Source organism: Podarcis bocagei, assembly GCF_964188305.1.
Source record: "Podarcis bocagei genome assembly, chromosome: 2".
NCBI classification, from domain to species: domain Eukaryota; kingdom Metazoa; phylum Chordata; class Lepidosauria; order Squamata; family Lacertidae; genus Podarcis; species Podarcis bocagei.
Genome location: NC_138126.1, coordinates 12,708,689 through 12,723,369, shown reverse-complemented (window position 1 = coordinate 12,723,369; position 14,681 = coordinate 12,708,689). Strand labels below are relative to the sequence as shown.

General features: G+C 51.2%; 1 protein-coding gene and 1 long non-coding RNA gene across 3 annotated transcripts; one reads left to right on the top strand and one right to left on the bottom strand.

Moving 5' to 3' along the window:
* The first annotated feature begins 1,166 nt into the window (after window positions 1-1,166).
* On the top strand, window positions 1,167-5,552 carry LOC308581327. Its single transcript, XR_014004973.1, has 2 exons — window positions 1,167-1,234; window positions 1,278-5,552. It is a non-coding gene; the product is annotated as an uncharacterized lncRNA (long non-coding RNA).
* A 212-nt stretch (window positions 5,553-5,764) lies between these two features.
* On the bottom strand, window positions 5,765-13,667 carry LOC308580759 (uncharacterized protein). 2 transcript variants are annotated; one of them, XM_081182905.1, is made up of 4 exons: window positions 13,569-13,667; window positions 9,258-10,142; window positions 7,818-7,932; window positions 5,765-6,438 (listed from the first exon to the last, which is right to left on the bottom strand). In XM_081182905.1, the coding sequence occupies exons 2-4, from the start codon at window positions 10,017-10,019 to the stop codon at window positions 5,777-5,779; spliced, it is 1,539 nt and encodes a 512-aa protein (XP_081039031.1). In that variant the 5' UTR covers window positions 10,020-10,142; window positions 13,569-13,667; the 3' UTR covers window positions 5,765-5,776. The 2 variants fall into 2 exon arrangements, with proteins under 2 accessions (XP_081039031.1, XP_081039032.1); XM_081182906.1 differs by having other exon boundaries at window positions 5,765-6,435.
* Between the last annotated feature and the right edge of the window lie 1,014 nt (window positions 13,668-14,681).

The window sequence follows — 14,681 nt, the reverse complement described above, 5'->3', positions numbered from 1 at the left end:
TGTGTTGGCCCCGGAAGACATCCTTTATATTGTTCCCTTACGATGATTTGTGCTTGTTATACACGATCGCACTTTGCAGCTGTAAAAGGCTTTTTGGGGGGTGGATTTGAGTGCTTTGTTTATAATGCCAAGGTCACAGGTTCAATCCCCGTACGGGGCAGCTGGAAGTTCCTGCTTTGCAAGGGGTTGGACTAGATAGCCCTCAAGGTCCCTTCCAACTCTACAGTTAGAGGATTCTATATGCCGTAGCTCTCTGCTGAAATCCTGCAACTTGTTTTGGTTCCCCAACAGCATAAAAATGCCCCTCCAGACGGCAATTGTGCCATAACATCAGGAAGCATTGCAGAACAATTGATAACATAGAACGATGTGTGGAAGGTCCAGTATAATTTTTCCATTTCATGCTCTATTATTGCATCAATGTCATGTTGCAAACTATACCCACACAAAAAATACACTGGTCTGGAGGTGTCTTGTGATTAGTATGCTCCCAAAAGACATGTAGATTTCTCTCTTTCTCTCCTTCCTTCCTTCAATCATGTCCACCAGATCCATCAGATTTGTCCACAAGGTCAATCTTAAACCAGGCACCAAGGGTGATGCTATTGCAGTTTTACTGACAATTGTTTTCTCTCTGGACCACTGAGCAGAGGTATTAAATATTGCTTGAGAATAAACAATCTTGGTAAGCCAACTAAAATATTCTGTCTACACCCATAAGGCCAGAAGAATGATGTCAGAAACCACAAAAGCCCTTGAAGGGCTTTCCATCAGTGGCTTTTAGGGAGGTCTTCTGGGCTAAGTGCGTAGACTTACAAAACAAAAAACAACCTACCTATATTATATTGGCTACTGGGTTTATTTTTTTAAAAAGCAGCACTGCACCACCCAATATGTACTTAATCTGTTATTTTTTTCCATGTCTTTGGTTCTTCCAAAGGCCTAGAAGGGGTTTGTTGTATGTAGAACCCTTTTGACTGTTTTAAAAAAGTCAATTTATTGCTAATCCACAAGCAAAACTGTCCACGCTCTGCAGCCGAGAGTCAAGAAGAGCCAATGTGATTGTGTCAGCGTTGAACATGGCCAGTGAGATCAATGGCAGAGATGTTCTTTAGTTGTTTAGTCGTGTCCGACTCTTTGTGACCCCATGGACCAGAGCGCGCCAGGCACTCCTGTCTTCCACTGCCTCCCACAGTTCTGCACTGGATCCCAGTTCCCAGTTAACCACTTCCTTGTTCCTGTGGGGCATTTTCCCAGTAACAACGAAGTGATTACAGGAGACAATCCTGCAAAATCTTAAATGCTGTCAGGTTGACGATGGAGCCAATTTATTTTCTGTTGCTCTACAGCAGGTATGGAGAACCTTTGGCCCTCCAGATATTGCCGGGAAGCATGGCCAACAGTCAGGGATGATGGGATCTGTAGTCCAGCAACACAGGGAGGGGCAAAGGCTCCTCCATTTCTGCTCTAGGAGACAGCACCCAAACCAACAGATTCAAATAAGAACAAAGAGAGATTTCGACAAAACATTTGGAAGAACGTCCTGAAACGTAGCTCTTTTGGCTGTGGAAAGGTCAGTTCTCCTGTACTGGTCATGGTGGGAACAACTGTTTAGAAATCAAAGCCTGAGCTTTGATTTTCCTCTTCCCTCCCTGTCACCCTTTCCTCGTGCGTCGTGCTTTTTTTTAAGATTGCAAGCCTGCCGGGTCAGGATTGACTTTTTCTTTGTGTGTAAAGCCACTCCAGGAGCCTTTTTGGATGAAGAGCAGGCTCCGTATAAATAAAAATAAATGGCAGTACTTCTAAAGGGTCTCTGGCAAGGGGAGGTCCTTCCCATTGATGTAAGAATAAGAGACCCAGTGTGTAGTGTTTTAATATTTCAGTATTAATTGCATTTAACCTTTCCACAAATGATTCCTATGTGTATTTTGAGACTCGCAAGCCTCCCTCCTATTCTGCATTCCACCTCTATCTAACCCTGAAAGTGTTACAAATCGTCATTAAGGGCGTTCTAGTTAGCACCAGAGTGTAAACCCAAACTTCTCATTGAAACTTCCTAGGAGAAAGGAGAAGGAAGGGAAGTGACATAAGGGAAAGAATGTCAACAGCCCAAGGAAGACCTGGTTGCTAGAGAAACTGTGATAGGAGGACATTTGAGACCCATGGCCTGGGCACATTTGGGTCACTCCAAGGTGATTGCAGGGGTGAAGATACCGATATGGAGCCATGTGTGTTTTAGTTCTGATGTCCTGTATCCTTTCCTGTTGTATGTAGAAGGATATTTAGGTTTCAAGAATCTTTAGATCTTTAGTGGCTTTTCGTGTGCCGCCTATGAAACCCTTATTCTGATGCTCCTTGCGCCAAACTTCTCCTTAGGTGGCGGTTCGGCTAGAACAACCACGTTAAGTTGAGCTCTGCCCTATGGCAATACAGTGGTACCTCTGGTTACGTACTTAATTCGTTCCGGAGGTCCGTTCTTAACCTGAAACTCTTCTTAACCTGAAGCACCACTTTAGCTAATGGGGCCTCCCGCCGCCGCGCGATTTCTGTACTCATCCTGAAGCAAAGTTCTTAACCTGAGGTACTATTTCTGGGTTAGCGGAGTCTGTAACCTGGAGCATCTGTAACCTGAAGCGTATGTAACCCGAGGTACCACTGTATCTATAATAATAAATGCCAGACCCCTCCTGGATGCTGGACTTGGAATTAATTTCCTGGGTCCCATTTTTTATTTAAAAGGTGGTCCCTCACCTGCGTCATGAACAGAGCGGTGTGGAAGCAAATTCTTACCCTACCACACCGGTGGAGGTGCTAAGGGTTTTAGCTGGGAGCTTCTGCATGCAAAGCACGTACTCTAACCGCTGGTCCTACAGCCCTTCCTCTTTCTTGAAGAACACGATGGGCCGTGAGACCCTTGTATGGGCAGCAGAGGCCGAGGAAGAGCCTGCAGCAAGCGCAGAGCCAGTTGCAAGCTTCTCTGCGGCCGCCACAGGTGCTGAAATCGCTATGGGGAGACTCAGAACTGTGGCACCATCGGGGCTGGCCGTTGGGCCCTGCAGTCTGGAGCTTCACACAGCAGAATGAGCAGGAGGGATACCCAAGCAGCGGCCGGCTTGCCACCTATGAAAGAAATACACATTCCCTCCAAAATGGATGTTCCCTCGACCACCCTTCTGCAACATGAACATTGTCCACAACCTAAACAGCCTAGGTGCACCACTGAGGAGGCAGGAACCAGAAGGGGCAGAATGGGGGTAGGAAGGTTCTGGCCCCTCCAGCCTCCGTTCTCTGCCTGGCTGGTTGTATTTTTGGCAGGCATTTGAGCTGCCCCCCCCATACAGGTGTTGGGTTTGTGATCCCGGCCTACAGATATTCATGGCAGGTGGGCAAGGGGAGATTAGGCCTGCTCACCTGCTGAAGAGAGATGGCTGCTGGCCGTTAAGGGGCTCAGAAAGGAGAGGAAGAAGAGAAGAAGAAGAGTTTGGCTTTGATATCCCGCTTTATCCCTACCCGAAGGAGTCTCAAAGCAGCTAACGTTCTCCTTTCCCTTCCTCCCCCACAACAAACACTCTGTGAGGTGAGTGGGGCTGAGAGACTTCAAAGAAGTGTGACTGGCCCAAGGTCACCCAGCAGCTGCATGTGGAGGAGCGGGGACGCGAACCTGGTTCACCAGATTACGAGACTACCACTCTTAACCACTACACCACAAAGGAAGCAGAGAAGTCCCTCCCTCCCCCTTCAAACCATTGAGAAATGCTGCTCTTGGCCAGAGCAAGCGGCTGGATTAGCAGACAGTGGAAAAAAGGAACAGAAAGCATGACGGAAGCAGGGCTGGCTCACCCATTGGGCTTGGTGAGGCAGTCGCCTCAGGCGGCAGGCCGGAGATAGGCTGAGAGGGGTGGCAGATCTGCCCCCCCCCCCAGAAGTGCGCCACTTGCTGCTTCCCGTTGTGTGACCTGGGAAGAGCGGGGCCACATCCTCTCTAGCATCATATTCTCTCCCCTTTCAGCACACGGGTTTCCGTGGTCTGCCTCCAGTCGCCTCAGGTGGCAGCAGAGCGCCATTTCTGTTTCGCTTCAGGTGGCAACATGTCTTGGGCCGGCCCTAGATGGAAGGGAGCGTGTGGGGGGTGGGTAGGAAACTAGCACAAGGGAGGTGACAGAAGTGGGGAAGGAGTCCGGCCTGCCGCCTCCCACAGCCTCTTTTGGACCAGCTCCCATGTCAGGGACTGGCTGGATGAGGAGCAGTGGGGGAAGCCGCCTGACCAAGAGTCCCCCCCTCCATGGAAAGTGCAGAGGGAGAGGATTTGGCTCCTGGCTCCTGGTGGTGGGAAGCCGGCCACCACCCCAGAGGAGGGGACGAGCTGGGAAATACTGGAGGCAAGGAGCTCGAGGGATAGTGAAGAGGCAGAATCAGACAGGTGCTGCAGCACAAGGCAGGGACAGGAGTTAGACTTAAAAATAAACAAAATAAAGAACTGACCAGTAGCACCTTATAGACCAACCAAGTTTGTTCTGGTATAAGAAGAAGAAGAGGAGGAGTTTGGATTTGATATCCCGCTTTATCACTACCCAAAGGAGTCTCAAAGCGGCTCACAATCTCCTTTCCCTTCCTCCCCCACAACAAACACTCTGTGAGGTGAGTGGGGCTGAGAGACTTCAAAGAAGTGTGACTAGCCCAAAGTCACCCAGCAGCTGCATGTGGAGGAGCGGAGACATCAACCTGGTTCCCCAGATTACGAGACTACCGCTCTTAACCACTATACGACACTGTCATAAGCTTTCATGTGCATGCACACTTCTTCAGATACAGTGGTACCTCTGGTTGCAAACGGGATCCGTTCCGGAGCCCCGCTCGCAACATGAGCAGAACGCAACCTGGGCGCGCGCAGGTCATGATTCGTCGCTTCTGCGCATGTGCGTGACGTCATTTTGCGCTTCTGTGCATGCACGAGTGGTAAAACCCGGAAGTAACCTTTTCCGGGACTTCTGGGTCACCGCGGGACGCAACCTGAAATTGCGCAACCTGAAGCAAACGTAACAAGAGGCATGGCTGTACACTGAAAAAGAAGTCACCAGACCCTTATATATAGTGGGAGGGTGCGGTGGGGTATTTCTCAGAAATGTGCATGCACACGAAAGCTTATACCAGAACAAACTTAGTTGGTCTATAAGGTGCTACTGGACAATTCTTTGTTTATTTTTATTTTGACTGCGTCAAACCAACACGGCTACCTACCTGAATCAGGAGTTAGACTCGGCAGTTCTCCCACAGAGCCACTCTTTACAGCTTCTCTGCTGACAGCTTGCAGGTCCCTCCCGCCCCAGAACAAGGCATTTATTGCATGTTGCTGAGCAGAGAGCCAGGCAGACACAGAGAGGGTCCCTTGCAGCTCACCGTAGACAGAAGGAGGGGCCTGACACAGAGGGCCAAGGAGTGAAGGGGGAGCTACAGGCCAGTCCGGGCAACTGCTTCATCAAGACAGGAGCAACCTTTAGGAGACTCCGTGTATTCTTTGTTCTGCTTTCCTTTTTCTCTGATCTGCAAACGACCTGCTCTCCTTGTCGGCTCCCAGACATCCCCTCTCTACCCGATCAATTGCTGTCAAAGGCAACGGAGGCTTTGGGGCGCCTCTTTTTTGCCAAGGCCCTCACTCACAGAGATGCTCCCTTGTAGTCTTGCTATACAGTCTGTAACCAGTTTTTGTTTAGTACAAACAAAACAACCCCCCCGCCCCCCCCAAAAAACCCTACCCCACCCACAGCCCGCCGACCTCTCAGTGGTGGTGCTTGATGAAGTTGGAGTTGTCGCTGAAGCGCTTCCCGCAGACAGAGCACTCGTAGGGCTTCTCTCCCGTGTGGATCCTCTTGTGGACGATGAAGTTGGAGTAGTCGTTGAAGCGCTTCCCGCAATCGGGGCACTTGTAGGGCTTCTCGCCCGTGTGGATCCTCTTGTGGCGGATGAGGCTGGAGCCCGTGTTGAAGCCCTTCCCACAGTAGGAGCACTTGTAGGGCTTCTCCCCGGTGTGCACCCGCTGGTGGATGAGGAAGGCGGCCCGGCTGACGAAGCTCTTCCCACACTCGGAGCAGTTGTACCACCTCTCCCCCGAATGGATCCTCTCGTGCGCGATCAGGTTGGAGCGCCGCCGGAAGACCTTCCCGCACACATGGCAGGCGTTGTCCCTCTCGCCGGGGAAGAGGAGGGTCCCCGGCTGCATGCCGCTCTCGTCCAAGTCCTCATACGTCCCCTGGGAGTTGATGAACTTCCCTGCTTCCCGCTCCAGGCAGTTCCCGCCGTACAGCATCTCGGAAGCTTCCCCTGCACCGGGGCAGTGGGGAACGGTCTGTTCGACCCTTCCAGACAACATCCAACGTGGCTCCAGCTCTCCGGAAGCTTCCGGTTCATTCCTCTCCGGGCTGCACAACTTCTCGTCGCCTGCTAGAAAGGGCAAAGGAATGGCGTTTATTAAGGACAAGGGTGGGGAACTGCCTGTAGCCCTCCAAATGTTCATAGAAACAAAGAATCGTAGGAGTTGGAAGGGACCACGTGGGCCATCTAGTCCAACCCCCTGCAATGCAACAGTCTTTTGCCCAATGTGGGGCTTGAACCCATAACAGTGAGATAAAGAGTCTGTCAAACACCAACTCCCATCAGCCCCCAGTGTGGGCAGTGGCTCTAGGATGAAGTCCTTTTCAATATGAAAATAATAATGATGATAATACAGTCATACCTCGGGCTGAAGTAGCTTCGGGTTAAGCATTTTCGGGTTGTGCTCCACGGCGACCCGGAAGTAACGGCTACTTCCAGGTTTCGCCACTCGCGCATGTGCAGACGCTCAAAATGACGTCATGCGCAGAAGCGGCAAATTGCTACCTGCAGACGTGGGTTGCATTCGCTTCAGGATGCGAACGGGCTCCAGAACGGATCCCGTTCGCATCCAGGGGTACCACTGTAATAATAAATCCCCACACATAGAAGAGAAGCACACAGGGAAATGGGCTCAATAGCATAGATTTCTCTCTGCCATGCTGCTGTTCTGAATACTAAGATTTGGGGTGGGGAGTTGTATCAAGGAGCATCCAATTTTGCGAAGAAGAATGTTTGACCGTGGAATGGGCTCCCTTGGGGGATGATGGACCCTCCACCACTGGAGGTTTTTAAACAGAGGTTGGCTGGTCCTCTGTCTGGGATTCTGCAGCTGTGATTCCTGCAATCCAAGGTTGGACTAGATGACCCTTGGCGGACCTTTCCAACTGTGAAACTTTATGATTCCAAGCTTCCCTCTGCCGCATTCCATACACGCACAAACACATATACACAGTCAGAAGTGGCACATGCCAGCATTAGGCTGCCCTTCTTCCCTACTCGCGAGAAAACAAGGACAGCATTGAGCTATCAGGCTTGGCAGGACGTCTCCCAGAGGCCACAAGGGGGGAAGAATCAGAGCAGGAGCACAAACTGGGCACTGAGCCCAGGGGAGTTTCGGAAGGAGGCGTGAAGGCTCTGACAGGGCGCTAGGGTCCTCCTGCCTCCTTTCCAAAGCCCAGTTAGTGCTTTCCCAGCTTTTGGCCTCGCACAGGGCACCACAGTACCCAAATAAGAGCCAAAGGTCCCAAGTTCAATCCCCAAAATTTCCAGGTAGGGCTGGAAGAGTTTTCCCTGCCCACCGAGCCACCGGCCATCAATGTTGACAATTCTGAGCCAGGTTGACCGATGGAACCTCCTGCCTCCCATGTCCCCAGTCACTGGGGTGCAAAGGAGGCCGTGACGATGCTCAGTGCGCCACCGAGCAACCACGACCCCTCAGAGATCCTTACGCAGCAAGGGGGCGTCTCCTTCGCTTTCCTCCTTCATCCCTCCAAGCAGCGGCCTCTGCCAGGTGTTCAGAGGAGCCTTCTCTGCAGAGTCTTCCTCCGCAAACGGGCGGATTGCCTGAAAACAGGGAATAGGATCTCGTTCAAGGGGGCAGGAACAGTGGATGGATTCTCCCCCCCCCCGACTACCTTGGCAGCAGCACATCCACAAAGGAGGAATCATGTTGCAGGGGTTCAGGCGCTACTGAACTCTCAAGCTGGATTACTGCAGCACATTCCCCATGGGGCTGCCCTTGTGTTGGAGCAAACGCTTATCCAAACAAGGAACTAAACTACACTGGTGCCAGGGGCTGATCTGGATCGGAAGATTGGGGAATGCAATCCCTGCCCCCCCCCCATTCTCAGAGTTTCCAGAAGCAGAGAAACAGGCAGAGATAGAAGCTGCAGAGTTGAGGGAGCTACCGAGCTTTGAGATAGTAGCTAAGCAACCCGAAGGGAGGGAGCAGCTGGGCAATACATCAATTGAGAGTGGGCGGAGCTCCCTCCCTCCCCCCCCCCCCCGAACTCAGAAGTCTGAGAGAGTCAGAGAACAGAGGAGGGACATCCCGTTTGAGCCCTTCTTGCTGCGGAAGTGGGGAGGAGTCAGAGTAGGCAACTGCTATCCTTGCAGAGAGTTGCCACTGTGCTTGCAACATGATACTGCAATAAAAAGAGTACAAATCTACCAAATGCTCATTAATTCTTATCGGTAAGTTACCAAGAAGGGAGAAGGGAACTCCCGTACTTGACAACTGGTGAGTTATAACGTTAAAACGTATGTTATAAAAATGTGACACCAGAGCCGTGATCTGTCACCAATGGGAAATTGCACTGGGATATAGAGAGAATGGGGTTCTTAAAAATAATAATAGCATTTTCCAGATGTGTGGCCAAGGAGTGCTTTCAAGCAAAAAGTCAGGCCAGCAACCCACTAGGTGCCTAGCTGTAGTGGCAAAACTAGCAGCATCTAGCCTGCTATTCTGGGCAGCCCTCAATAATTCAAGTGCATTGCTAAGGGAGGGGAAACCGAGGGAAAGAGGTTACAGCTCAAAGAGTAGAACATTTGCTCTCTGTGCAGACAGTCCCAGTTTTAAGCCCTGGAATCTCAGGAGGGCTGGGAGATACCCCCACCTGAAACCCTGGAGAGGCTCTGCCGTCAGCGTGGACAACGCGCAGCTAGAAAAACTAACGCCTGACTTGATGCAAGGCATATTTCATTTGAGTCTAAATCAGCACTTTATAATATCCAGAATCGCAAGTCTTCCTCCTCCTCTTGCCTTCGTTTTCCTCTTGAGTCTTCTTCGCTCCCCATCCCCCTTTAAACCCAAAGCTTGCCCCTCCCCTCTTCCCAAGAAACCTCCGGTCCCCAATGCCCTCCCCACCTCCAGGGCCAGCCACACTCACCTGCTGCTCTCCCACCCGCCCCTCGTCCTCCCGCTGCCTCAGCAGGAAATCTTCCGCCAGAATCACCGCCTGGGTGCAGGTCTGGGGGCTGCAATCCCTCACCCAGCGCTGCATCTTCGTGGGCAGGATGGCCAGGAACTGCTCCAGGATGACCAGCTCCAGGATCTGCTCCTTGGTGTGCCTCTCCGGCTTCAGCCACTGGTGGCAAAGCCTCCGGAGGTGCCGGCAAGCTTCGCGGGGCCCTTCCGCTTCCTGGTAGCCGAATCGCCGGAAGAGGCGGCACTCTTCACGTGAGCTGGCAGCCTCCTGGGCCTTCTTGCAATCCGACTTGTCTTTGGCCAGGAGGCCTCTCTCGGCCTGGGAGGCTCCTCCGCTCAGACCAGGCAGGGTTTGGGAGTCTGGTTCCCACCTAGGCCGCCGGCTGGTGTCAGCCATCCTGTCAAAAGGGGTCAAGGAAGTCTGCGCACTGTTTCTTGGGAGCTGCGGGCTGCCCCCCACCGCATGGGGGGACTCCAAGGCCTTCAGGAACTCCTGCAGCTGAGATTCCCACCGCTGCTGCAGGCCTTTGCGGGGCTCCCGGATAGCTTCCTCGGGGACAGTCCTTTCCCAGAAATCCCGGATGCTCTCCGCACGGATGACGCAAGGCCCCCTCCCTCCGTCTTTCCCCGCCTCGGGCCCCGCGGGGCTCTGCTCTCCCACCCTCTTCTCTCGCTCGGCCTGCTGAAGACCTGGCGCCGACGTATCTCTGGACTCCGCAGCCATTTTCACCCCCACCCCACCCTCGGTCGATTCTGTCGGTCAGCCCTGGCAGCGCCACCAAGTCCTGAACTCTCAACGCAAGGAAGTTGTGTGCAGGGGGAAGCAAACGGCGAACAGGCCTGGCCCCTGAAACAGAGAAAAACCAGAGGCCAGAATCAGAGCAAACTTAGTCAAGGGCGGGCAGCCTATTCTACCCAAAAGCCAGGTTCCCTCAGAGGTCATCCTTTGTGGTTTGCAGGTGGTTAGAGCCAGGACTGATGATGGGCACAGCCAGAGGCAAATAATGTTATAGATCATTTAATCTGAAATAAAAACTGCCCAGCTTCCAGTTCTTCCCATGGCCAGCTCAGATTAGAGTTCATAAAGCTACACAGGTCTGCTCAGGAGTAAGCCCCACTGGGAGTGCTGGGATTCTCAGTAAAGCATATCAATGCCTTTTTTTTTTAAGTTCAACAGAAAAAAGCTACTGTTCTGGAGAATTTAAGAGCATAAGAAGAGTCCGGATCAGGCTGATGGCCCATCTACAGGTAAAACTCAAAAAATTAGAATATCGTGGAAAAGTTCATTTATTTCAGTAATTCAACTTAAAAGGTGAAACTAGCGTATGAGATAGACACATGACATGCAAAGCGAGATATGCTTCCACTTCTCAGAGGTCCAATATTGCTCCATCTGCAATCCTTGTTTTGCTGATTTCACTGAATATTCTAATTTTCTGAGATGGTTAATTTGGGGTTTTCATCAGCTGTACGCCATGATCATCACAATGATAACAAATCAAGGCTTGACATATCTCACTTTGCATGTCACGAGTCTATCTCATGCATTAGTTTCACCTTTCAAGTTGAATTACTGAAATAAAGGAACTTTTCCACGATATGCTAATTTTTCGAGTTTCATCTGTAGTCCAGCATCCTGTTCCCACAGTGGCCGGCCAGATGCCTGTTTGAAACCTACAAGAAGCAGGACCCAAGCAAACAGGACCCACTAGTATTTTCAAGCAACTGACCGTGGAGACAGACAATAGCCATCAATAGCCATCATGGCTGGTAGCCTTCTCCTCCATGTTTAGAGGCAATGAGTGTGGCCAAGGGTTTGGAAAATAAGTCCTAGGGAGAACCCTCGAAAGAGCTGATGTCACAGCCACACCATCCATTTAAAGCACAGGGCTTCCCCCAAAGGATCCTGGGACCTGTAATTCTCCCCTCACAGCACTGCAATCCCCAGCACCCTAAATGAACTACAGTTCCCAGAATTCTTCTGCGGGGGAGCCAGGAGCTTTAAATAGTGTGGTGTGAATCAGTTAGCCTTGAGAAAACAAGACACCCTCTTCAAACACCTGAGAAGCTGTCGCATAGAAAAGGGGAGGACTAGATCTAATGGGATCAGGTTATAGGAGGGCTGATTGCAGCTGAAGGACAGGAAGAACTTCTTGATGGTAAGAGCAGTCGCACAATGGGACCAATTCCTAGAGAGGCTGGTGCGCTCCCTCCGGCTGGAGGTTTTCAAGCAGAGGTTTCTGGTTGGGAATAATCTAGTTCTGGGTTTCCTGCTTCAAGTAGGGGAAGTGAACTAGATGGCATACAAAGCTCCTCTCAACTCTATGATTCTTGACTCATAAATAACCTTACCTTCTAATAATAGCAGCAGAGACATAGCTATCCAATTCCTACACTATGCAGAATTTTATGAACGTCAATCCTTATTTTTATTTACTACTGAATTTTGAATGAATAAAACTCTGTTTACCCATAGGTCAACCCAATACAAATACAGCAAACCATCATTTTAACTTATTTAGCAAACAAATGCATACAAGAAACAGATCTCCCAGATCTCTTTCCCAGTTACTCAAGAGCCAGTTCAGAACCTAAGTATCTATGTAGATCCAACTTGCACTACCCACAACCCTCGGATTTCTATGCTTATCTGAGAGTTATGTTCATCTCCACTAGTTCTTCCAAGGATAGCTGTCAATTACTGGACCGGCTTTGCTGCCCAACTAATTTCTACCAAGATATAATGCAGGGCTCAGAAAACCTGTGACTCCAGCTGGTTTTTTTTTTATTGCAACTTTCATCTGCCTCAGTAGCCTGGCCAATGATCTGGGGTGATGGGAGTTGTGGTCCAGCAATATTTAGAGGAGCACAGGCTCCACATCCCTACTATAGCATCTTGGAAGTGAAAAGGGATCTGTGGGTCATCTAGTCCAACCCCTGCTAGGTGCCAGAAATCCAGAACTAGAACTTTCCCCCAAAGTATGGCTGCCCAGCCTCTGCTTGAAGACTTCTAGTGACAGAGACCCCACCACTGCTCTAGGTATACACAGGGTGAGTCCTTTAAAAGAGGCCCCATGGATACAGAATACACATGTTCCACTGGGCCTCTTTTTAAAAGACTCACCCTGTACAAACCTGCTTTATCCCAAGTCAGACCGTTGGTCCATCTAGCTCAGTGTTGTCTAAACTTGCCAGCAGCAGCTCTCTATGATATTCCCAGTCCTAGGTAAAGGTAAAGGGACCCCTGACCATTTGGTCCAGTCGTGGCCAACTCTGGGGTTGCGGTGCTCATCTCGCTTTACTGGCCGAGGGAGCCAGCGTACAGCTTCCGGGTCATGTGGCCAGCATGACTAAGCCGCTTCTGGCGAACCAGAGCAGCACACGGAACGCCGTTTACCTTCCCGCCAGAGCGGTACCTATTTATCTACTTGCACTTGGGGAGCTCACCCCGTCGCGGGGATTCGAACCGGCGACCTTCTGATCGGCAATTCCTAGGCTCTGTGGTTTAACCCACAGCGCCACCTGTGTCCCTACCCGAAGATAATCAGGGTTCTAAGCTGGGAACTTCTCCATGCAAAGCAGATGCCCTTCCCTGCTGTAACTGGTTCCATTTTCAAACTAGGAAATCGGCCCCACTGCCAAGCTCCTCTTACCTCCATGTTCAGAGGTAGTGTGTGCCTCTAAATGCCAGCAGCTGGGAATCACAAGTGGGGCAGAGCAGTGCTGTCACACTCGAGTCCCACTTCTGGGCTTCTTTATGAGGTTTCTGGTTACCCCCTGTGAGCACAGGATGGGACCTTTGGCCTGATCTTACGTTCCTGCACTACGTTACCTCCAGAGTTTCTCCTGGTGTGTTCAAGAGCCATACCCTGAACCTGCCAGAGTCCACATCTCGTACCCTCTGGCCAGGGTCCTTCCAAGACTTCCTGCAACCCCACTGCAAATGTGGCCAGATCCTCCTTTAAGAGCAGCGCCCAGAACTTACCAGCAGCATTTGAAGTTTGAGGGCTTTTATGTTAATTAATTTGCATATTGCCTTGATCAAACAGCACAGAGGGAGGAAATTGCACCACCTTCTGCAAATCAAGCAGTTCTTAAAAGGCAGAGGAGCAGGAGTTAAAGAGAGAAGTTGGCAACCTCTGAGCTTGCAAAGTAGCCCCCCCCCCCGCTCCCTTGGGCTTCCTGCCCATTTCCCACCTCCCACCCTGGATCCCTCCCCCCACAACTGCCCCCCAAGAGGATCACTTACCCGCTCCACCCCACCCCAACTCACCTGATCTCCCCCTCCCCAGGAACAAGCACGGAAGGATCTGGGAAATTCAAAGGCCACTTAGCCACGGTGGGCGGGGCAGGAAGTGACCGCCACTGTTTACATCCCGCCCTCCGGCCACAACATCCGGTCCGCTCTAGGAAACCCAACCGCGCCTCTTGTTCGTTTTAACCCCTTAGAAAGCGAATAACTCAATTAAGTGAATTACAAAGCGGGGTTTGCTACTGATGGCTGAAATACATTCTTCCTGGCAGCTCTGGAATTGTGAGCTGCGAGAGAGAACCACGCAGGGCCTCTTTTTGGGGTGTATAGGAAGCCTGCTTGTGCCGGTCAGAATCCTTGTCCGCCTGACCCAGTGTTGCCTGCTCTGGCTGGCAGCAGCGCTGCAGGGTGTCAGGCGGAGGAGGGAAGGGCTGGGGGCCGTAGGGCGGGAGAAAAGCCTTGCTTCTGGGGCTCCCCCCGGGCATCTGGTCGGGCCCTGTGAGACCCAGATGCTGGCTGCCTTTGGCCTGATCCAGGGGGCTCTTTGTACGCCTTTTCCACGCTCCCCCTTCTGATATTTCAATTTGATAGACTGATTTAATTCATACACCGCCCTTCATCCGAAGATCTCAGGGCAGTTCACAGCATAAAAATATAAAAATGATGCCTTTCTTAAACAAATGCACTGTGAGTCCGAAACAGCTGGAGGTCTCTGACGTAGCAATCACCTTCCCATTCATCCGTCCCCTGTTGGCTGCGATCACTGTCATTTATATAAAGGGCGAAGGACCTGTTGTCCTCAAGATAATATTGGAATCCCCATACCCATCATCCCTGATCACTGGCCATACTGGTTTTGGCCGACGGGAGTCCCCCAACATCTGGAGGGCCACAGGTTCCCCATCCCTGGCTTAACTGCACCCCCTCTGGATTCTCCCTCTGTGGCAGTACCTTTTTAAATTTACGTATCAAAACCTTGAGAGTCCTGGGATCATAGACTTGGGGAGGGATCCTCAAAGGCTGTTTACTCCATCCTCCTGGCAAGGCAGGGGCGAGGCACAGCTACAGCATCCTGGCCATAGCTGTCTACTTTTCCCTTTTCTTATGAGGAATCCTATTCGGAATAAGGGAATT